Genomic DNA, 25,332 nt, shown 5'->3' with positions numbered 1-25,332 from the left:
CTAACATAACAGTATATATTATTTGCTCAGTGAATGTGATTTCCCTTTCTAACTTGCTGCCTGTACAGGATTGTGTAGGATTGTCTACACAGCATTCGAAATTGTCTGGTGACAATATATCACATCAGAAAACAGTATGCAGCAAATATCTGTGTCTTTCAGCTCAAGAATAGGAACATACAAAATCCCCGTTTCCAGTGTTTTTATTTGCACATTTAACATTCACAAATCATTTTACAGATTTATTCTTTCCACAGGTTCATTATTTACAGGAAAGATCAGGATTACAATAGAGTACTGAAGAGGACCAAGAAATTACCAGCAGTGATGGCATAGAGTACAATGGCTCTGAAATAAACAGGACAGAGTGAACAAGAGCAGCGTGTGGTCACTTCCTACCAGCGGAACCACCGACTTCATTAAGGCAAAGCCCTTACTCTCATATTTACCCCATCTAATCTAACCCAAGTAAAAAAGGATTTTATTCTCACACTATTGCTCTACGAGGTCTTAGAAATATAACTGAAATTATAAGTGACTAGATGCATCCCCTGACTAGAAACATCTGAATAAACAGGTTAAATTTTGATGCATTAACCATCCCTCTGGGAGAATTAAAATGAAAGAGGCAGAAGTCACTTGATTCTTAAGACTGGGAAAAAGGCAAGGTGTGTGTGTGTGTGTGTGTGTGTGTGTGTGTTGGGTGGAGGATAAGGAGAGAAAAGGGGCTCAAGGTGGGGGAGGACAGCAAACCTAACTCTTTCATATACAACTGCTCTTGTGTTTTTTTTTCACATGCTAATATACTGTTCTATTACTCAGGTTAAAAAAAGAGAGAGAGACTTATCTATCTCCAGTCAATTCGTAGGGTGTAATCGTAATGACAGGAGTGTACTCTGGGAAAGGGGTACATTCATTTAATGAACATAGCAATGTAATTCAGAACTGTGTCCTACTCCCATCTACAGTGTTTTCCTATTTTAAATCAATTTACTGTGTGACCTTGGGCAATTTACTTACCCTTTCTGTGACTCAATTTTCTACTTGTAAAATGAGAATTGTAGCACTTTATATTAAGGATTAGAAGAGATACATAAAAAGCACATAAGAATAGTGCCTGGCCAAATCAATAGAGACAGAAAGAAGATTGGTGGTTGCCAGAGGCTGAGAGAAGGGGGAAAGGAAATGATGCTACTGGATATGGGATTTTATTGTGATGTGATAATGTTCTAAAATGAGATAGTAGTGAAAATTACACAATTATGTGAATATACTGAAAAATCACTTAATTGTATGTCACTTTAAAAAGGTGAATTTAAAAAAAAAAAAGGTGAATTTTATGGTAAAGTATGTCTCAGTAAAGCTGTTATAAAAATTCCTAAAAAAATAGAATATTGCCTGGCACAATATAAGTGCCCAATAAGTGTTAGCCATTATTAGTAGTAATATTATTGTCATTATTATTAGTTGGCCATCCTATGGCCTGAGTAAATCCCTAAAAATTCTTTATTTTCAATAAAAGCCCACAGAATCTAGAAAAGTACTTCTAATTTACATACATGAATTAACATTCATACATTTATTTCTATCCAAATTGTCTCAGAAATTAACAGTCTAATTAAGAATAACAATTTCAGTATTTTACTCCAGAATAAAGCCACTCATGCAACGGATGTCTGATCATATCATTACGGTATTTAGATAAATTTAATGACTTGATGTCACCCAAGGATTTAAAATGACAAAAGATTTTCATTTTCATCTTCAGGAATAAACAGGAACTCCAGGTACAATAAGTAGTTAGATTATAAGAAGTATACAATTAAATCTTCAAATACAGTCTTGCTAGCCTTCTAATCACATCTGGGAGATAGTTATAAAAAGACAATATAGTAAACAGTAAAATGCTGACCGGTCCTATGTCCTGTGTCAAGCCCCCCTTGAGCAACAACAGAAAAACCCCATCATAATTAAAAAGATCCAATTTAACTCGAGTAATAAGATTCCTACCAGGCAAATGACTTGACAATTAATGGTTGACATTTAAGACTACACTGCACATTTAAGAATGTCTGCATCAGTTGAGTTTTTATAATCTGAATAACAATTACATCCAGTCTTCACCTTTCCTATTGCTAAAGAATGTGACAATGGAGGCTCAAACTCAGAAGTTTGAGCAGCAAATGATAAGCCATGACAGTAGTGATGCACCACATTTGGACATGATGCTCACACACTTGAGTTTCATCTAAAGCATGAAACTTCCCAATTCCTGGGACAGGGTTTCCTTTGTTAAAATCCCCTTCTCTTCTAGTCTTTATTCTATAATTAGCCATGTGCCTTTGCAGCAAACCAGGGAAAGTTGTGTTGAGGGTTACAACTTCCAGAAAATCAGGTCTTCTGCCACAGAAGACCTTTTTTGCATATATTAAAAAATAATCATTTATACCATAAAACTGACCATTCATTTTCAGAAAGATAATCTCCATTTAACGCATCTTTATTTAAATGAAATGAAACCATTCCTTAAGTCACCCGAGAGCAACAATTAATTGCCTTAACACCCAATATAATAACCCCTCCCCCCACCCACATAACTCCCACCCCAGTTGTAGCCTTAAAAATTTCTGACCAAAATATTTAGCCTGAGTAAAATTCAGTAGGCAATTCCCTTTTGAGAAACACAATCATTTCTTTAATTTTACACTATAACCATCGGGACAGATTATGAAAAACTTTGGAAGAGAGATGTTTTTAATATGTTAGGAAAATTTAGGCAATCGAAATGGATGACAACTTAAGGACCAATTTCAAAATCAGAACCAGTTTCAAAATATTGTCTTTACCAATTCAAGACTGGAAAATTGGCTTTGTGCTCACCAGGTTTATTTTAAAATTTAGAAGGGAAATTGAAATAAATACAAATACATAACCAAAACCTTTGGAATGCTGGGACAGAGGGGACCAACTTTGTAATGCTTAGTAATTTAGTATCACGCCAAGAACCCATTTGTCCTAGTGGTGTTCTTGGTTAATTTGGGAATGGAGAAAATATGTTTTTAAATTATATATCTATGGGTAGATAGTCTCTAGATACAAAATGAATAAATATTTAGATTCCATGATAAAGAAAAACTGTGGAATAAATTCCTATCTTGATAAGTAACTGTATATACAATGAATGTTCTCTGCCTGACTCCTAATCTTTTGATTATTAAGATTTCTTCCATCTGCAATTTATAGAAGGCAGTAGCTCGTATTACCTTAAAGGAGCCCTGTTTAGCTTAGAATCAGCCTTTTCAGATAATCAGCTCCCCAAAAAGCTTTCACACTTATGTATATAAATAGCTGAGAACACAAGTAGGTGCACATGTGCAAAAAAAGGTACTTGTCTAAAAAAAGAGCTAAGTAGCTTTATGAATAAAGTCTAATAGCAAGAAAATAAATTACTATTCCCCAACCCAAAAAGCACATGTAATGAAAAAACTGCTAAGCCCACTATGAAAAGGTGGCAGCTGTAAATCCATGTCATCCTGTCATGCTCTAAGCATCTAGTTGTTCTGTGAACCGGCCACCAGAACACTAAAGCCCTCCATGTTCACATGGTTAAATGCAGGCTTCTGATTTGGCTTTACTTTGTAGTTAGAAGCCAAACTACACAGAATAATGAAGAATTCCTTAGAGCTATGCTGTATCCAAAACTGCCTCATTCTACCCTTAAGAAGAAGGAAGTGCCCAAATGATAATATGCGTTAAGGACCTACCAATCTAATTTTCTGAGGTCTTCCACTTGATAAGTTCAATTGCTGGTCCACTGAGAGCTTTAATGAAAGGAAAATTACATACTGACTGCTAACAGCTTGTATATTCAGAGCTAGGGAGTAAGATTAAAAACTGGAGTGTCATTGAAGTGCTGTGAATAAGCATGGCGGAAAGGGGACTATATAGAAACACTAAAGAAGTGGATTCTCTAGAAGTCCTTTGCTTTTTCAAAAAGCAACATGTGCAGAATTTTCTCTAGTCAAAATCTGAATACCAGCAAACGCATGTTTTCTCCTCCCCAATTATGAACCCCCTTCCCAATCTCAGCCATTATCTTTTAAGCCTACGAAAGAAATAAAACAAAATGGATAGACTACCCATTCTTATTTATGAAAAGACAGGCATATTCTAATAGTCATAAGGCAATGTGTTTAAGAGCTGCACCTGAACTGGTAATCTCAAAACTGAAAATACAGTTGCTAATTCCACTCAACTTGCAGAATGTATCTATGTGCTTCCCAAATCATTGGTTGTCACTCAAATGGGCCACAGTGACCCTATCATGCCTTAATGCAGCACTATACTGCATATGCTATGTATTTTAAAGAAATAACATCAAGAGGCAAAGGACAGCCTTTCAAACATCGGTTCCTTATATAAGCAATGGTGGTACTTTAAGGTTCCCTTTTAATCTCCTCACATACCAAATACCTCCAAAATTAGACAAAAGAGGGCCAGAGGGAAAGTTCCATGGTGAGCTGTATCTTTCAGATGAGCTTTCAATTCACTGGTTTTTAATCTGCATTTCCTGATTTACTGAGGAGTGAAGGTGAGAATCATCCAACTGATGACAAAATAGAACAAGAAAACGGGATAAATGGCCAGGGCTTTCCGGTTTGGAGGCTGGCTATCAGCAAGAAAAGCTGTAGAGGCTAAACAAAACAAAACAAAATGGAATCTTTAATAAATAAGATTGTTACAAGCACTAATATTTACTACATTTTAATGTGCTCGGCATAGTCTGGAACACAGAATTATACTAAAAGTTCAGTTATATTTGTGCTCTTCAGAGAAAAAGGCATTAGCATAGTTTTCTAGATAGTTGAGAGCTACTTGTTTCCAATATGAACCTTTGAAAGTTTTCAACCATTTCACATGAAAATCCTTCTAAAAGGGGCTTCCTACCCTTTTCTGAAAAGTTACTAACCTGAATGTGCTGAGAAAGATGTAGAAGATATATAAGGCAAGTTGTTCCTATGGCAAATGGCCTCCTACTGCTGTGCTTTTAGAGTAATTGTTCTCATTATTAAGTTATCAGCTATTTTAGATGCCATCCAGGAAATGAGACTCATCTACTCATCAGTGGTCACCATTTACAGGCAATCTTTCCTGAACAACCATCTCATATCCTGCCACCCCAGGCAGAACTGCCCACTTACCTCCTCCGTGTCCCTACCATATCCTGCATGGACTTCCATCTCCCACCTGGGATGCCTATTGCCTTTAAGTGTTTACCTGTCTGGCTGCTCCATTAAGTTACAAACTCTGAGGACAGAGACCATGCCTAGTACAATGCCTGATACATAGTTTGTGCTTAAGAAATATCTGCTGAAATTAAAAAGAAAAATGGAATGCTTATAGGTGACACTCTCTCTCTCTCTTCTAAGATTCTACTTTCCAAACTGCTGAGCCTGGGCACTGGATATTTAGAACTACAAGTATGGTAAATTATCAGACTCTAAGTAAGGGATTGAGGGGTTGTCCCATGGGTAAAGCATTTGAGCTTAACACAGTCTTTGTAATGTCAATTCTGGCATTCTCAGACCTTATTTTTATATTACTTCTTGGATTTTAACCATGTTCCAGAGCAAAGATATGATAATGCACTTAAAAATATTAGGCAGCCTTTCTATCCCATGAAACAAGAAACTGTGAACAGTTCTAGTTGAAGGTAGAATTCTAAGAGAATTTTAGGAATGCAACAACAATAAGCACACAGCATTCACTGCTGCTGCTATGGGCGCTTCCTAACCTTTGGCAGAATTTTCTACTGAAGCAGAAAGGTACTATATAATGATTCCTAAAAGCCTATATTGGGAGGTGGTATAATACAGTTCTAAACAGATCTGTAAAAAAAAAAAAAAAAAAAAAAAAAAATAAACAGATCTGTAAATGAGATATGCTTGGGTTTGAAACTCAATCCCCCTATTCACTAGTTATGTGTCCTAGGGCAAGTTGCTTAATCTCATTGGGTTTGTTTCTTATCTGTAAAAATGGGACTAATATACTAGTTTTTATTTCTTAGAGTTGTTGTGAGGGTTAAGTGAGATAATACATATAAAGCACTCACGATAGTTCTTGGTCTATAATAAGCAATCTGTAAATTCTGGCTACTATTCTTATCATGATTAATTTCTCAGGAAAAGACCCAAGCCATTTCTCACATCACCTATGCCTCCTATATGCTAGGATCTCAGCTAGGTCTGATATAATCTCCTTTCCCAACGCTATCCATTATTTAAGAATAAAAAAGAAAGGATATGGCTGTCCATCTCAGAAGTCCAGATATCCAACTCAGGTAAGACAGACATCATCCCTATCATTGCCTATGTAGAGAAGAGGGCTCTATGGATGACACTGGCAAGAATCAAAGCACTCACATATGAGTTAGGAATTACACTGCACCTCATCTGGTCTTCATCTCTAACTCATGTTTTTTCTTAAAATACTTTTTATTTATTTATTCATGAGAGACATAGAGAGAGAGGCAGAAACATAGGCAGAGGGAGAAGCAAGCTCCCCTGCTGGGAGCCCAATGCAGGACTCAATCCCAGGATCACGACCCGAGCCAAAGGTAGACACTCAACCACACTCAGATGCCCCTCTAACTCATGCTTTTACCTGCTTTGCTATATGTATTGTAGACACAAGTACGTCCTTACCTACTATAGACCAGGCAAACATCACAATCACAACAAAAAGTCGGACCATGAAGTTGACTGGTCCTGGCTCGGCCAAAAGCACCAACCGGCAAACCAGCATTGCCACTGTCAAGGGAAGTATACAGTAACCCAGCACACAGAGGCTCTGAAAAAAAGATCTAAAAAATAACATACATCCATAAAGATCTTAAATATAGTTGATCTGTATCATGATAGTTTCTCTATATAGATTTCTCTATATTGTGGTTTGTTTCTTTCCTCCACATATATAATACCTATATTCTAACATTGATTTTATGAGGCTAAACTTCTGTATTAAGCACATGCTTTAATTTTTCCTTCCCCATACTCTTCCTCCTTTCCTCTCAAACTCCTTTAGTGTCCATCATCTAGGATACCAGAGGATCTACTCAAATTCCTAGAGACTTCCTTCTCCCACTAAACCTCTAAAACAGTGGTTCTTAATCTTTTCTAGTTTAAAGACCTATTTGAGATTTTGTTGAAAGCTATGGACCAATTCTGCAAGACAGACATAATCTTTTAACACAAAAAAAGTCTCCATACAATTTCAGGAGCTGGAGAGAGCATATGAAGCTTATCAAAGGACCCTAGATAATTTAAGGAAAGTTAAACTAGGTTATCTTGTTCATTGGGTTTAAAAGAACTTTCTCTTTAGCCCTCATTTAAAATACCTAACTAGCCAGACTTTCCTAAAAATCTAAGATATGCTACATGGCAAGGGACAAAGTACATTTTAAGAATACTCACATGTTTCCTCCAAGAAGTTTTGAGTTGAGGGTGATGGTAACAGCACCAAACCAGACAATGACAAACACTTCTGCAAACTGGGGCCCTCCATCCTTTTCACTATCTACAGAGCTTCTTTGAAGCATTCTGTGACAAGGAAATGGCATGAGAATTACTTTATCTTTTATTTAGAGCAATAAAGTTAAGGCAAATTTTGAATCAGGGACCTGTCCTAAACTTTACCTGAAGATCTGTAATATGTAGGTTGTATGAAAGAAAGCAAAATACCAGAAGTATTTGGCAAGACTTCCTTATTTCCAATTCCAAATGCCTCAGGACTACAAGGGTCATTTCATTTGGCCTTGTTGGGATGTGTAAAAAAATTACTGAAGACCTTTATGGTTAAGCAGAGGTTATAAACTGAAGGGCCAAATGTGGCTCACAGACATGAGGTTGGACAAGACTTAAAATGGGTTTAAGTTCCAATGACAGTATTTTAAAATTGGGAGGTTTTACCTAAAAGTATGTATTTCTGGATTTTCTTTAAAAACCTGAAGAATTTCTAACACTGGGCCTACATTACTTTCCTACATGGCAACAATTGGGAGCAGCTGAATGACATAGCAGCAGGTTCCTTCACAAGGGGCTTCAGGTCACCAAATCACAATGTATATATTTAGGTTACTTCTCTAGGCCTTAGATACATTTGTATTTGTAGTCCTTTGGTTAAGGCTTTAGTTCTGACATTTATTATTTTAACTTCTTTAACTTTTACAGATTTTATTGACTTATTTAAGAGACAGAGAGCAGAGGGAGAGACAGAGCACAAGCAGGTGCAAGGGTGGGGTGTGTACAGGGAGAGGGAGAAACAGCCTGCCTACTGAGCAGGGAGCTCAATGTGGGTCAATCCCAGGATCCCGGGATCATGACCTGAGCCAAAGGCAGACACTTAACTGACTGGGCTACCCAGGTGCCCCTAATTCTGACATTTCAAAATGGAAACTGTTATAAACCTATTTAGTTGATTGTTTTGAATCAAAACATATAGAGGATTACTAAAAGACTTTGCTTTAAAATGTAGTAGTTGAACAGTCAGTTAAATATCCTCTCTTGGTCTAAGAAGTTTACAGACATAAACTGTTTTAAATTGTGGAGAGAACACTTGGGCTGAGTATAACTTTTTCCAGAAAAATAATAAGTAACACCAAGCTCACAACCTCTTTTTATTGCATAGTATAGAGGAGTCCCAAAGTAAGTCTTGTCCTACTATGCTGTTTGCCAGGACAGACTTGTGTATTCTCTAGTTGTACACAGTCCATTCCGAGTTCTGAGAATCCGATGCAAGGAATGCTGGCACACATCACTTGTTGTCTGGAATCTCTATTGCTTCTGCATGGTGTGATGGGAAAACATTAACAGGCCTCCAAGGCAGGAGATCCAGAAAGTGATCCTAGTTGTGTCACTAGGTGTATAAACTAGAGTATATCACTTGATGTCTTGGGACTCCGGTTTTCTTCTCTGCAAATAAATTAGGTTAAACTACATAATTTCTAATGTTAATCTTTTAAAACTAAAAAATGTATATACTCAGTGATTTTAATATAAACCTGCCTATCAAGGCACTGGAGTATTATCCTTGATGTGATTATTAAAGGCATAAGAAACAGCACTCTATGTTATTACCTAAATTACCACACATTTAATTTATATTAAAAATGGGTAGAGAAGACATTTAAAATTTTTTTGAATTTAGAATCATAAAAGGTCAAGCCTGGAAGGGTTCCTCAGCCATCTCCTTGTATAGATAATGGAAGAGGAGACCCACGGGGGTTAGGTGGGAAGAGATACATAATAACCACAGAAGAAGAGAATGGGCGGTCAAGAAAACCTGAGGTTGAATCCCAGGTCCACCACTATTTGTGTGATCTTGGTTCAGTCCTCAATCTCTTTGAACCTAAACTTGTTTGTCAAAATAATATTCTTTTTATGAGGACACAATAAAGAGAAGGTATTTAAAAGTTTTCTGTAAACTGGGAAAAATCATTATATACATTTTGGTTCTAAGTAGCCCAAAATCACTTTGCTGATAGGACAGTCAGGATGAGAACCCACAACTGAATCCTAATGCAGTATTTTTTCCACACTACCAATGGTTATATTCCCCTCTCCAATGGAACTTCGCTCTTCTGTCCTCTCCCTTTATGTACAATAATAAGGAAAGCCTAACACTTTGAAACATGATCTTGCTTTGAACTCTACCACTTCTACTCTAATTTATTCTCATTCATATTATTATTAGGATTTTAAAAGAATTATGTCTGCAAATCAACAGTGCTTAAACCTATAGATATTTAATTAATTTAATGATGGGGAGGTGCATGAGAGTAAACAAATGTCAGTTCAAAAGAAATGGCTAAAACAGGCTAAGAAGTTATTGGCAAACAGAGAGGAGCATAGTTTTCACATCTTTAATTCCATCACTCTTTGAATTGATGTGGAAACCTATTTGACTTTTTAGAATTAAATCATAAGGAGTACAATATGTCATAGAAGTCCTACATGAAATAATCAAAATTTCCCTCAGTTTTGAAACTCCACACAAAAAAGTATAGTCTATCTCAAATGACAAAGGAAGGAGATGCAAGTACTCACAATGCCAGTGTCACACAAAGGATCAAAGGGCCCCATAAGTCCCCTACAAAGCAAGAAAAGACAGAAGACTGTTAAGAAACAACCAGGTAGTATTTTCTATCTTTATTCCAGTACCTACCTCTTCCACTCTTGGAATTCAGATATCTACCTTTCTGCCTGCCCAAGTGTTCCCACCTCTCCTACTCCTCTTCCTGTCCTCCCTGGTCCCCGATTCTGAATGTCCTTCTTCATAGATCCTTTCAATTTTGTTGCCTTCATATCCCATAACTCATCCCTCTTCTATCTACTAAGCCACATTCCAGTATGCTATAAAGACCAATGAGTCAGGAGTCAAAATACTTAGGTACCCCCCCTCAGAAAGACTAGAGCCAAGTCACTCAACCAAAGTGAGACTCCACTAGACAAGGCAAGTATAATCAGGCTCACATCAAGAATATGAGAAATGAATTTGAGAAGGAAATGACTTCCCCAAGTTTATATAAATAGGTGTGGAGGTGGGACCAGAACCTTGGTCTTCTGATTCCTACTTCTAGTTTCTTTCTATTCTGCAATACTGCTTCTCTTTTATAATCCTTACTTTGAACTAGTATGGGAATTGCTGTTCTTTAAGGTGAAAAAACAGGCCAATATCAGTAATTTCATAAGGTTAAACCCTAGCAAATAACATGAAAGCTTTCTGAAAAGTATAAAAGGCTCTGCCAATATCAGGTCTAAGCACAGTGGTTCTCAATTAATAGCTGTTAGGTAAATTAATCAGCCAACAGTTTAGTAACATACAGCTTACAGCAAAATTACCTTCCTCGACTAATATGAAAAAAAGACATATACCATTTCTAACTTTACCCTCATATGTACATAATTTTAAAGAAGTATGCATATGTTCATACTTAAATATGTTTCACATTATATACATCATTTTGATGCTACAGTGGAAAGTTTGGAAAAGATATAAAGAAAAATCATAATCCTACCACTCTGATAAAATATTGTTTTTCTTGTTCAATTTTTGAGCTTATCAACTAAAAAAGTGAATTCAAGTACAACTGACATTAATACACTGACTTTTAAAAAATACACTGCAGTTTTTTTAATTCATAAAAAATCTATAACAGTATTTTAAAACTTTCCTTATTATATATATAATTAATTATATATAATAATCTATATATACATATATGTATATGTCTATATATAAAACACAAATTTTACCATTTTAGTCACTTTTAAGTGTACAGGTTTGAGTACATTCATTGTTGTACAACCTTCATATCATCCATCTCCAGAACTTTTTCATCTTCTCAAACTAAAACTACAACCCATGAAATAATAACTCCCATTCCCAACTTAGCCTCTGGCAATCATCATTTTACTATCAATTCAACTACTTTAGGGACCTAATATAAGTGAAAAAATATATGTCCTTTTGTGACTCGCTTATTTTAGCTTAGCATAATGTCTTCACAGCTCATCCATGTTGCAGCATAGGTCAGAATTTCCCTCCTTTTTAAAGCTGAGTCATATTCCATCAGTATATGGTATGTCATGGTATATATACCACAATTTATCTATCCATCTATCTGTTGATGGACATTTGAAATTGTTTTCACTTTTTGGCTATTGTGAAAAATGCTGCTATGAACAAGAGTGTATAAATAACTGTTTGAGTTTCTGCTTTCAGTTTTTGGGTATAAACCCAGAAGTGGAATTGCTGGATCATATAGTAATTCTATGCTTAATTTTCTGAGGAACCACCATGCTGTTTAGCACAGAGCTGCACCACTTTACATTCCCACTAACAATGCACAAAGGTTCCAATTTCTCCACATCCTTACCAGTGCTTGTTATTTTCTGTTTCTTTGATAATGGCCATCCTACTGGGTGTGAAGTGATATTGCATTGTGTTTTTTAAAATTTATTTTAAGTCATGAACTCTTTTCCTTGCCACTTTGCCGAGCGCTATGCTAACAGGGCAGAGTAGAAGAGCAAATTTGGGCAATGACTGACTTAACTTTTGTGCCAGCCTGTCTATCTATCCCCACAAGGTCTGGGAATGGACCATAACATATGACATAGCTAATGATCATCACTAATCAGCAAAATAACACACAGGTTCTGCATTGCCACTGAAGCAACCTTGCTTAGGACTGAGCCATGGCAGCAGTTGAAAGGATATCTTTACATCTGAGATAGCAGTGGTAAAATGGAAAGGGCAATGAACTAGAAAATTGGGTTCTAATTCTGCCTGTGTCTTCTTGACTACAATCAGCTTCTCTGAGACTCGTATTCTTCGTCTGTAAAACAGGAGCAGTAACTCCTACTTCATAAGGTTGTTGTAAGGATTAAAAAAGATGTGTGTGTATAGAGGAAGATCAAGGCACTAGAATAATAGCTACCATTTATGGAGTGCCTACTAAATGTCAGATGCTGTGCGAGGTAGTTGGTAGCCATTATCTCTAATTTTCATCAGCACATACACATTATCTCCCCTTTAACAGAGGAAGAAACTTGAGCCTCAAAAAAGTTAACTGTCTTATCCAAGATCACATAGGTAGTGACAGAACCACTATTCAAGCACAGATCTGTCCATCCTATTTCCACTACATACCAGCAGCAGCAAATCATGTAAGCTCCAACCCACAGTGTATTATGTTGAACAAGATTCTGATGCTGCATCCAGTCTCCACAAATGGATGGCACATGTGCCACGTATTTGAAATCCCTACATGATAGCTGAGATGCTGCCAAAATAGAAGGTATACTCATGTACAACCCGATTGTTACTATTCTGAAACAACTGATTCAATTTTTCTGATAAAGGGTACTATGAAAACAAAAATAAAAGGTCTAGCAATTTTAATAATAAATTCTAAATAAGAACATAATTCATTGCAAACAGTTTTGATAGACCTCTTGAACAAAAAAAAATCAGTCATCAGACTAAGAGTTCTACAAATAGAAATGTCAATAAGGATACTATTAATTTGTTAATCCTTAATGGGTATTAGCTGTTATTCTAATTTAACATTCAAACATTTTGCCTTTCCCTTCTAAATTATCAGCTCTTTAGTTGAATAAAGTCCCTATGTGTTTGCAGCTTCCAGAAATATTTTTTGCAGTGGCTATTATAGCAGGTGAGGATATACAGACTATATTTATTGATGAAGACAGTATATCAAGCAAAATCTTCCCAATCTTTGAAATTCCATTCTAAATGTTTAAGTTCTTCCAAAATGTTTATTTGCATATTATTTATATATTTTCTCATTCTGCAAAATGTCAGGTTTTTTTTATCATAGATATTTAGCTATATAAAGTACTGATGATAAGGTACAGTGAAAAACAGCAAATCCTCAAAAAACTCATATACTTACAATCTCTCAAAAGAGTATTACTTTTTCTTGGGTACAAAACATGCATGAACTTTTTCCCAACAGCTTTTAGATCACGCATCTGAAAGATATAAACAACTTGCATTATCATGACCAAAGTTACCAAGTAGTCCCCTCAATTAATTTGCTAAAATTTCTTTTATTTTAACCACCTGGGAGTCCTTCATTGAATTTGGGAACTACAATTCCAGTTTAACTCCTTCACTACACAAGCAGACCAGAAAGGCAGGGTGTTTCTATTAACTTTTTTATTAACTCCGTAAGCCAACATTTAACTCTTTACCACATCCAGCATTCTGTTTTAATTTTAAAGCTCTGTAAAAGAGAAATATAGCTGTCCCAATATGTTACTCAAAGAACCTAAAATGATAGATCTACTAAAATCTACTCTGCAAAACATGGCATCTGACTTTCAGTTCATAACTGATGAAGTCCAAGGGCCATAAATTAGCCTGCTCCATTATACACAATATAAAACAAACTAATTTCCAACATTCCCAGATTAACTGATAAAAGAATCCTAGAAGCCAGATTTTAAAAAATCAAGACATGTGAGGGGACCCTGGGTAGCTCAGTGGGTTAAACATATGCCTTCAGCTCAGGTAATGATCTCACAGTCTTGGGATGGGGCCCTGTGTCAGGCTCCCTGCTCAGTGCAGGTGGGGGGAATCTGCCTCTCCCTCTGCCCTTACTCCCTGCTCATGAATAAATAAAAATATCTTTAAAAAATCAACACATTTGAGGAAGAGTGTAGTAATACAAATATAACCTGTAAAAATATAGTTAATTCTGTCCTAATTTTTTTCACCTAGAAATTTCTTCACGTCATTAACAGTTCTTTGTAAATACATTTTTAATGGTTGTTTAGTATTCCACTACATAGATGTAACATAATTTACTTAACTGATAACTTCTCTGCTGTTCAATTTCCCTTTACTATAAGGACTGCTATAATAAATATCTTTGTATATTCATATTTTTCTGTATTTTGAAAAACATTTTTAAAAAAAATTTCTGTATACTCTATGTGGAGAATTATCAGCTAAAAATATTTGAAAATTGTAAAATTCTTAATACTCATTATAGCCAAACTGCTGTCCAAGAAGGTTGTACCAAATTGTTCTCTAGGGGAAAATCTTAAATTTCAATAAATAAGATTTACTGAAAATCAGTGAACCAAACAAAAATAATTACAAAGTGCTAGAGTTATTTAGTCCCATGCTACTGAACAGGAGTTCTATCAGCTAGTCTTACTTACAATGGTATTCTGAACAGATTCATTTAATGTGGAGCTGTCAAATTCCTGAATTTGAGATCTCATAGGAATGGTGATTTCTCCTTCCACGGGGATGTCTTGAGAGATTGATATATCGGAAAGGCCTGCAAACTGAGAAGAGTTGGGGAAAAGAAATTAAAGCCTGTAATCAACTGCAGCATTCTTCAAAGACATCATTTTCTAGTGAGCAGGGACTATGTCTTTTTGTAGGGTTTTATACAGTTTTTTAAGTAAGGTATTAGTTTACCAGATGTTAAGCAATGTGGTCAACTAAAATTCTCAAATGTTTATTTCTTTTAACTTAAAGAAGGAGATGGCATATGATGAAAAAAGTTACAAAGTAAATGGCATAGATACTTTCTTGCTCTCAAATATTTGCTTTCTTTCAAGCATGCAGCCATCACAGGGCACAAGCTAACAAGATTGCAAAGCTATTTGAAAGTGACCTTTTGGCAATCACATCTTTACACAGCCACAATTCTGTAGCTCTTCAGCTCCTTGGTAGGCTCTGGTGGCCTCTGCTGGCTAGAAAGGAGTGTTATGTGAAGCCTGAAGGGCAACTGGGAAGAACAGGGAAATAGCAAAATAAATCTTGATCTCTACTCTTTTTACCAGGTTACTTGGCAAACCAGATCAAACAACATTTCCAAAGTGAATTATGAGATTGCAAGCTTATAAACTCTTATGTTCATCTGCCAAATTTTATTATTGTAACTAAAACGTTGAAATCTTCAAGTTCCTAAGAAAACAAAAGCAATCCCTTCTCATGGATTTTGGCCCAACAGGCACAATATTTAAATGGTAGCAGTTGCAGGTAAATAAAGTACAAGATTGTATGCTGCACAAATCATGGTGAATTTCTACAAAGATATGGAAAGTATAAAGTCAAATGATAATGTCAGAAATAAATGAACACAGTTTAACAGATGAATAATGCCTTTGACAGCTGTATCTGTAGATTCAACACAGCCAAAGAAAGAAATCAGTAATAGGCCAGTCAAAATTATCTGGACTAAAATAAAAAGAAAATTTTAGAAAGAAAAAAATCTATGTATCAAATCATTGTATACCTTAAACTTATACAGTATTATAATGCCAGTTATATCTCAATAAAACTAGAAAAACAAACAAAACCTAAAACAGAATAAGCATCCAAGAGCTGTAAGTCAATATCAAATAGTCTAATATAGATAGATAGATAGATAGATAGATAGATAGATAGATAGATAGATAGATAGAAAAATATAATTGGAATCTCAGAAGAGAGAAAATGTATCTGAAAATATATTTGGATTTTTTATAATGGCTGAACACATTCCCAAAATAATGAAACATATCAAATGACAGACCCAAACCCAGAGAACCCCACTCAAGATAAACACCTAAAGACAAAACAAAATTAAAAATCCAAAACTTGGATACATTCAAACTACTGAAAACCAAAACTATAACCCTGAGGGTAGCTAGAGAAACAAAAGATGTTGTATTCAGAGGAACAGAGATAAATAACAGACATTTCACCCAAAACTACCCAAGCGAGAAGAAAATGGAAGCACCTTTAGAATGCTGCAAAAACAAAACAAAACAAAACAAAACAAAAAAACAACAACCCTGTAACCTATAATTCTAAATCCAGCAAAAGAAGCTATCAAAAATGAAGGCAAAATAAAGACTTTTTTTTAGACAAGCAAATGCTGAGGCATGCACTACAAGAAATGTTAAATAAAAATCTTCAGGAAGATGGTATTAGAAGGAAACTTTGATTTACACAGGAAAAGATCACCAGGAAGTGGTTAAAATGAAGATAAGTACAAAAAATATTTTTTCTTGTTTTAAATGATTCTAAAAGATGATTGCCGGGATCCCTGGGTGGCGCAGCGGTTTGGCGCCTGCCTTTGGCCCAGGGCGTGATCCTGAAGACCCGGGATCGAATCCCACGTCAGGCTCCCGGTGCATGGAGCCTGCTTCTCCCTCCCTCTGCCTGTGTCTCTGCCTCTCTCTCTCTCTCTCTGTGTGACTATTATAAATAAATAAAAATTAAAAAAATAAATAAAAGATGATTGCCTAAAGCAGGGGTCATGAAACGTTTTCTGTAAAGGACTCCAAAAGTAAGTGTTCTGGGCTTTGAGAGCCATGTAGATTCTGTTGCAACTACTCAACTCTACCACTGTAGCATGAAAGCAATCAAAGACAAGATATAAACAATGAATAAAACCTTATTTTTAAAAACAGGTAGTGAGTCAGATTTTAAATTATAAAAATATGACATTTGGGAGATGAATGGAAATTTGAACACTGACAAGATACTTGATACTAGGGAATATTTACTCAAGTCATGTTGCCTGAGATTTCTTTCAAAATAGTATAGTAGGGAAATGGATAGGGCTATAGAAGAAAGAAGATTGGCCATAAATTGATAAGTATTGAAAGTTAGGTACATGAGGGTATATTTTACCATACTTTTGTATGCCTCTGAAACTTTTCTTAATAAATAGTTAAAAAACAAACATTCCTAATTTTAGGGACCACCTAAGTTTTTTTTTTATTCTTGCTCCACCTCCAACCAAAAAGAACCTGAATGCAATCAAACCTCTGTATCTTAGAGTTTAAAGGAAATATGTGGATAGAGGAACATACTAAAAATACCACAAGGATACAATCAGCCAAATACAGAAAGTGAAGAATCCTACAAGACAAATCACTGAATTTAAACAAATAAATTACATTTAAAACAGGAGGACATTTATACACTAAGAGAAACTTAAGAGATTTATTATCCAAATGCATTTTGTTGAGTTTGTTTGGATCCTGTTTTGAACAAATTGTAAAAACACATCTTTTTAAAAAATTGTGAGATGATGAGCAGGGATTAGATGATATCTAGGAATTACTAGTTTTGTTATTGTGATAGCAAAGAAAATGTCCTTACCTGTTAGAGAAATACACTGATGTATTTACAGGAAAAGTGATATTTCTAGGATTTGCCTTAAAAGACTCAGAACAGATCATGAAAGGCAATGAAAGACCATTAAAGACTGAATGGAACTAAGGAAAAATAACAGGTCAATGCAATGTGAAATCCTGGAACATTAGTAGAAAACCTGATAAAATTCAAGTAAGATCTGTGATTTAGTTAATAGTATTGTGCCAATGTTAATTTACTGATTCTGATCATTGTACTGTGGTTATGCACAGTGTTAATATTAGAGGAAACTGGGGGAGGCATATGTAGGAAATCTCTGTTGCAACTTTTCGGTATGTATAAAATTAGTTAAAAATAAACAGGTTAAAAAATCATACTCCAGGGGCGCCTGGATGGCTCTCAGTGGATTGGGCATTCACCTTCAGCTCGGGTCATGGTCTTGGGGTGCTGGGATCGAATCCCACATCAGGCTCACTGCTTGGTGGCAAGTCTGCTTCTCCCTCTCCATCTTTGATCTCTCTGGCTCTCACTCTCTCTCAAATAAATAAATAGTATTTCCTGCTTCATCGAGTATTAGTTGACCATAGAGTTGAGGGCCCATTTCTGGTTACTCTATTCTGGTCCATTGATCTTTGTGTCTGTTTTTATGCCAGTACCACACGGTCTTGATACAGCTTTACAGTACAACCTGAAATCCAGCACTGTGATGCCCCCAGCTCTGGTTTTCTTTTTCAATATTCCCCTGGCTATTCGGGGTCCTTTCTGATGCCACACAAATCTTAAGATGATTTGTTCCAACTCTCTGAAGAAAGTCCATGGTATTTTGATAGGGATTGCATTAAGTGTGTAAATTGCCCTGGGTAGCATTGACATTTTCACACTATTAATTCTTCCAATCCATGAGCATGGAATATTTTTCCATCTCTTTGTGTCTGCCTCAATTTCTTTCAGAAGTGTTCTGTAGTTTTTAGGGTATAGATGCTTTACCTCCTTGGTGAGGTTTATTCCTAGGTATCTTATGCTTTTGGATGCAATTGTAAATAAATAAGTAAAAATGCTTAAAAAATTCATACTCCGAAGAAAAAGGAACCCTCATACACTGTTGGTGGGAATGCAAGCCAGTGCAGCCACAGTGAAAAGCAGTATGGAGGTTCCTAAAAAATTAAAAATAGAATCACCATAGGATCCAGTAATTCCACTACTGGGTATTTACCTAAAGAAAATGAAAACACTGACTTGATGGGACACCTGGGTGGCTCAGTGGTTGAGCATCTGCCTTTGGCTCAGGGCGTGATCCCAGGATCTGGGATCAAATCCCACATCTGGCTCCCTGTGGGGAGCCTGCTTCTTCCTCTGCCTATGTCTCTGCCTCTCTCTCTATGTCTCTCATGAGTAAATAAATAAATCTTTTTTTTAAAAAAGAAAACACTAACTTGAAAAGATATATGCACCCCTAGGTTTATTGCAACATTATTTACAATAGCCTAGACATGGAAGCATACCAAGTGTCCATTGATAGATGAATGGATAAAGATGTGGTATATATACAATGGAATATGATTCAGCCATAAAAAAATGAGATCTTGCCATTTGCAGCAACATGGATGGATCCAGAGAGTAACTTAATGCTAAGTAAAAAAAGTCAGAGAAAGACATATATATTACTTCACTCATATTTAGGAAACAAAAACAAATGAATGACAAAAAAAAGAGACAAAAAAAAACCAGACTCTTAAAATATAGAGAACAAGATGGTTGCAAGATGGGAGGTTGGTTGTGGGGGGGGATAGGTGAAAAATATAAAGGGGATTAAGAGTACACTGACATGATGAGCACTGAGATGTGCATAGCATTGTTGAACCACTATGTTGTACACCTGAAACTATTATATCACTATATGTTAATTATACTTGAACTTAAAAAATAAATTAAAAATAGATTATAAATTTAAAAAAATCATACTCCAGAAAAAAATATGTGGTGGGGAGATGAAATAAGAATAGCAGAATTTTGGGATGCCTGGGTGGCTGAGTGGTAGAGTGTCTGCCTTTGGTTCAGGGCATGATCCTGGGGTCCTGGGATCGAGTCCCACATCGAGTTCCCTTTAGGAAGCCTGCTTCTCCCTCTGCCTATGTCTCTGCCTCTCTCTGTGTCTCTCATGAATAAATAGATAAAATCTTTAAAAAAAGAATAGCAGATTTTTGATAGGTACATAGGGTTCATTACACCACTCTTTATTTATATACTTAAAAGCTTCTGTAATACAATTTTCAAATACATCACTTCTTTGTTTCTGTCATTCCCTCAAACTACTCTTGTCCCCTTCCTCTTTCCTGATCAAATTGCTCTGCACTTGCCCACTCTCTTAATCCTTTGTAATTTGGCACTGGACTTCCTACAACTTTACTGACATGGCTCTGTAACAGTGACCTCATAATGAAGAAATATAAGGATCCTTTCACCCTCTGAATATTCGTCAGCACTTTATATGTAAATCACCCCTTTTGAAACTGCATACTCTCACTACTATGACACTGACCTTTCAAACTCCAGGATTGCTGTTTCTTTTTTTTTTTTTAAAGATTAAAAAAAATCTTTTCTGTTCAGGCATCAGTATCCTCCCATTTGTCTACAGCTTTGCTTTTCAAAATGTGGTATAGAGAACAATAGCAGCAGCAGCAGCACCTGGGAGCTTGTGAGAAATGCAGAATCTCAGGTCTCATCTGAGCTACCAAATCAGAATAAGATGATTGCTATGCACATTATAGTTTGAAAAACTGTGAGCCAAGATACATTCTCCCTAGCACTACAAACCCTCGAGGATCCTGCCTGTCTCAGATCTTTATGACTCCCACCACTGCTATCTATCTATAGTCCAGTTGGCAATCACTTGCTCCTAGAACTACGGTTTTGCTGGTCTAGATTCTAGACATTCCTCATGGGAAGTGTCCCTCAATTATGTTGTCAAATTCATGATTTTAAACCCTTCCTTCCTCAAAAATTTCCACTGGCTCCTCCGCCTATTAAACCTCCAACCTTAGTAGTCAATAAGAAGAAATAACACTTAGTGAATAATCATTATGCACCAGGCATTCTACCAAATGTTTTACATGTCTTAACTTATTTAATCCACCTAACAATCCTATGAACTAACTAATACTGTATCTTCAGTCTACAGATGGGGAAACTGAGGCATGGAGAGGTTAAATGATAGAACTTAGAATCAAACCTAGGCAATTTGACCCCCGTGCACAAATTCCTAACCACTGTTTCATACTGCCTCCCTAATTCAGTAGCCTTATTTTCTAAGGCTTACCTCCTAAAAGTTCCCGGTGCTTTAGCCAAAGTGATTTGCCTGTTGTCCTATAAATACATTAACACTTCCCAACCTCTGTACCTTCACCCATGAGAGGTTGTGTAGTATTAATACAAATAATCTGGATTTCAGAAGCAGACCTAGCTTCAAATTTTAGGCCTGGCCACTCACGGGTTCTAAGACCCTAGGGAAATCAAACTTCTCTGAGTCTCATCTTCTCATCTTCAAGTAAAACAGAGTTTAAAAGCCACATAACTGAAATGGTTGCTTTGAAGTCCCCAAAATATGCAGAGGGTGTCTAGTACAATCCTGGCACATAGCACATGCTCAATCATTGATAGCTCTTATGCCCACCTGAGATTTAGAATCCTACCCACCCTTTTGAGGCCCTCTCAAATATAACTTCTACTATATAGCTTGCTTTGTCACCCCAACTGGACATGATAGCATCTTCCTTTAAATTTTGTTAAGGTTTTTATTTTTATTTTTTTTATTTATGATAGTCACACACAGAGAGAGAGAGAGAGGCAGAGACATAGGCAGAGGGAGAAGCAGGCTCCATGCACCGGGAGCCCGACGTGGGATTCGATCCCGGGTCTCCAGGATCACGCCATGGGCCAAAGGCAGGCGCCAAACCGCTGCGCCACCCAGGGATCCCTGTTAAGGTTTTATGTGTAACTTTCTCTGATATACTACCTTATTTTAGCATTGTACATTTGTCATATTAGACTATAAGCATCATAAGAGCAACTCATTTGTATTCCCTAAAGCAGCTACCATAGTGCATTGCATATTGTGGGAGTTCAATAAATATCACTAAATAGAAGTGGATTGTACTGTTAAATAATGAATGGCTAAAACCACTAAAATTCATAAAAGAGAGGTGGAACAGGAACAGGAAACAGCTAAGCACCTGTAACTATGTCAACCATGCACTGTGTGTATACTATCTCATTAGTACCCTCATCAGTTCTGTGATGGGTTACTATCCCATTTTCCAAATGAGGAAACTGGGGTTGAGAGTGACTTCCTCAAGGTCACAATCATTCCATGAGAACTTAGACCCACTCATTCTCTTTCATTGCTGTATCCTCAGTGCCTAAAAAGAGTACCTGGAACATAGCCAATGCTCGATAAATATTTGTTGAGTGAATGCAGTGATAAACAATAGTGCTAGTAAGCAGAACCAGGATCAGAAGCAATTTCATCTGTTTCCCAGTCCAGTCCTCTGCTTTGTTAACTTGCCAATTTATTTAACACAGAGGAAAGGGAAGTACCATTTATTAAACAACTACTATAGAACTGAATACTGGGAAGAGGGATCTTAGGGCAGAATGTTGAATAATTATACTCCTCAGTTCATGATGCTGATTGTGGTCAACACTGTACCTAAATTATAGCATTTCACCTTCCTAAAAATTCTTTGAGGCAGGTATTTTTATATCCATTTTATAAACGAAGAAACACTCTTCATGAAATGATTTGCCTAAACTCTTAAGAGGAAGAGTGGGTGATTCCAGCCCAAGTAAGTTTAGCTCCAAAACCTGTGTTCTTAAATACCTGTCCAGACTTTGAGCTTGTATTTGCAATGGAAATCGTATCCCATGGTGACAGGAGCAAGGTTGCATCATGCAGAGCATAAGGTTCATGAAGAGCATTGCAACGAGCTGCAACAGGGAGGGCAGGGATTAAACCAAGACTACTGAGGTCACTGAACAAATCAATAATCAAGTTATAACGTCCTATGGGAAGCAATCTCATTAACCCAAGAATGCTGCTACTCCAAGAACTAGTACCATAACTTGATAACATGAAGGACAGGAGAAACAAAGATATTTAAGAAATCACCTAAAGCTCGGCATTTAACACAATGTACGGGACGAGGACCAGCCCTGAGAGTATGGGAAAGAAAAGCGAATAGGAGTTTCACAAGAAGGCGTGGAAGGAACGAGGAGGGCAGGGGGAAAGCGGTTAGCCCAAAGAGCAGGTGCAGTGTTGGAACGGGTTCTGGCATCGGGTATAGCGCGGGCCTAAGGGGAGGGGGAGTTCCGGCCTTCTCAGACCAGGAGCCCGTCACCCGACTTCCTTAAGGGCACTCTGCCTCACCCTCAGTCCCGTTTGTCGCAGAACCCAAGCTCACCAGCGGCCTGGGAGTTGTTGTCCCCGGGTCTCCAGAAGACTCTGCCGCTTTCGCCATCTTAGCCCTCCTTCTCCCGGGTCGCTCCCGTAGGCCTTTGCGGAACCCGAGACGTGGAAGCCGCAGCTGGTCAGCGCGTCATCGCGTGGCGGTCGCGTCACCAAAAGGCGCCTGGTAACAGCTGTTGGTCCCGTCACTTTGCTTTCCGTGTCTGGCCTCCGGTTGTCGGGGAAAGGTCCGAGTCGCCGCGCCTCGCTTGCTTCGCTTCGCTTCTTAGGAGCACGGGTCCGGTTAGACATGCTCCCCCTTTCCTAACCGCGGCGCTCAGATCGCTCCGCCGCTGCCCTCGCCCCCGCCTCTGTTTTCTTCAATCCGTCGCACCCACGCAGCTCAGGGCGGATCCCCAGGGCTAGCTAGCACCTCACGGAAAAAGCCTGCGGCTCCCCGGGCTGCCGAACAATTTCACGTTTCGTGCTCCTGAATAAAGAGATCAAACCCTCCTGACCGACCGCTCCCTCCACTGTCGCCCCTGCCTGGCTGATTCCTTGTGTCCCCCCACCCCAACCTCCACCAGCCGCTTTCCAATTCTCAACTTTTACAAACTAAATAAGCTTACTTTTCTCCCTCGCCCCCTTTGAGGAGTTGTGAAGCTAGCTTCTCTATATACATTGGCCAAATGTTAATCCCTCTACAACTTCCAAAATTGCTAATTGATTTGGAGCAAGTACTAAAAACGTTTAAGGTCTAAAAGAGGGTGGTATTCTAAGAATAACATAAAAAAAAAAAACCAACCCTGCATGTCCTACTTTTCCCTACCTAAAAGGACATGCTCGGTGTTTTCCACTCCACTTTCCTTGGCCCCAGGTTAAAATGCAATCAGGCAATACATTCATTTTTGATGCAAGGAGTATTCAAGATACTGGCTGTCCTTTGAGGGAGTGAATATTAGGTTTCTGCTTTTAACAAACAGAGTAGGAATGGGTGTGTAATAAAGTGCCTTATATTTTTGGATAGGCAATCCAGAAAGAAATCAAGTCTTAAGTTTAAGAAAAAAGAATGTGGAATATGGTGGAATGAAATTCCCAAATAAGTGATGAGGCGTGCTTGTGTAGGGGGCTTGTTTTGTGGTTTGTTTTGTTTAAATATTCTCATAATTTTTTATATCAATCACATTTTCAGTACTTGCTCAGGTGCTGATGAGAGTGATATTAAAATTGAGGCTAGTAGATATGAAGCATTTTTTGAGACATTTTAAAAAAGAGAATATTATGCACAATATCCCCAGCCCCAGCTTCACCACCCACTCTACCCTTCCCACTTCCACCCCAGTCCAGATTTCCTGCACTTTTATTATCGGTTACCAAGTCCCTTCCCACTTTCCTGAGGCCATTATTAATCTCTTCTATCTCCTTGCCAAATTCCAAAATTAGTTATCTCTCTCTAACCCCACGCTCCAACTTCTATCATCTAACCTCATTTCTTCACCTCTTTGCTACTGGTTTCAAGATGGCCTTCATGCTGGGTTAAGAAGAGGAAAGGCCATAAAACAATTGTTGAGGCAGTCAGTGTTCAGGTTACCTAGGCATTAGTTCAGACTAAAATGTCAGTTTTCCTCATTTAACTAATAGGGTACAGGTTGAATATGCTATGAAGAAAAAAACTCAAAAAGGTTGTAGAGGAAGGGAGTGGCATAAGGATAAGCTCCTAAAATAGGAAATATTTTATGTTTTATGTTTTTAATTGCAAATATATCTTACAAAATTGTCAAACTCAGTATTCTTTAATACACGTAGTCATTACCATCTGTTAGACTATGAACATTTACAGTGCAACAGGACTCGCATGACTTGCCCAAAGTTGCCTAGAAATTTTATAAGTGGTGGAAGTGAAATTAACATTTAGGCCAATAGGTATGAAGAACTTATTTAGTTGCTCTAAATTACAGGACAATACAATGCACGACTCTATGAAAGACTAGAAAATAATTGAGGAAACAGGCAGTTTCCTAGAAAAATGGTCAAAATTAATTCAAAATGGAAGGAGGGAATTTCATAGGACAAAATTTTGGAAATGAAAAATCAAATATATAAAAAAACAAGGTACAGAACAGTTTTTGTGATATGCTAACATCTGGGTATAAAGTAAGGAGGAGGGAATATATATCCATATACTTTAATATTCACAGACT

General features: G+C 37.2%; 1 protein-coding gene across 2 annotated transcripts; it reads right to left on the bottom strand.

Annotated features, from left to right (window-relative positions):
• Window positions 1-185: 185 nt before the first annotated feature.
• Window positions 186-23,475, bottom strand: YIPF6 (Yip1 domain family member 6). 2 transcript variants are annotated; one of them, XM_038587603.1, is made up of 8 exons: window positions 23,114-23,475; window positions 22,568-22,674; window positions 14,751-14,879; window positions 13,475-13,553; window positions 10,104-10,146; window positions 7,473-7,598; window positions 6,705-6,862; window positions 186-4,694 (listed from the first exon to the last, which is right to left on the bottom strand). In XM_038587603.1, exons 1-8 carry the CDS (start codon window positions 23,202-23,204, stop codon window positions 4,576-4,578), a joined length of 852 nt encoding a protein of 283 aa, XP_038443531.1. In that variant the 5' UTR covers window positions 23,205-23,475; the 3' UTR covers window positions 186-4,575. The 2 variants fall into 2 exon arrangements, with proteins under 2 accessions (XP_038443531.1, XP_038443532.1); XM_038587604.1 differs by lacking the exon at window positions 22,568-22,674 and having other exon boundaries at window positions 23,148-23,459.
• Window positions 23,476-25,332: the final 1,857 nt, after the last annotated feature.

This window comes from Canis lupus, chromosome X, assembly GCF_011100685.1.
Source record: "Canis lupus familiaris isolate Mischka breed German Shepherd chromosome X, alternate assembly UU_Cfam_GSD_1.0, whole genome shotgun sequence".
Classification (NCBI taxonomy): domain Eukaryota; kingdom Metazoa; phylum Chordata; class Mammalia; order Carnivora; family Canidae; genus Canis; species Canis lupus.
This window is presented reverse-complemented; position numbering and strand designations above follow the sequence as displayed.

What these genes read in the sequence shown, in the direction of transcription:
- YIPF6 (XM_038587603.1), bottom strand. Translation starts at nt 23,204, where the DNA reads ATGGCGAAAGCGGCAGAGTCTTCTGGAGACCCGGGGACAACAACTCCC. An exon ending in TAATACTCTTTTGAGAGATT is followed by an intron (nt 10,147 to 13,474) that starts GTAAGTATATGA and finishes CTTGCTTTGTAG; the next exon opens with GGGACTTATGGGGCCCTTTG. An exon ending in CTTTGTGTGACACTGGCATT is followed by an intron (nt 7,599 to 10,103) that starts GTGAGTACTTGC and finishes TCCTTGTCACAG; the next exon opens with AATGCTTCAAAGAAGCTCTG.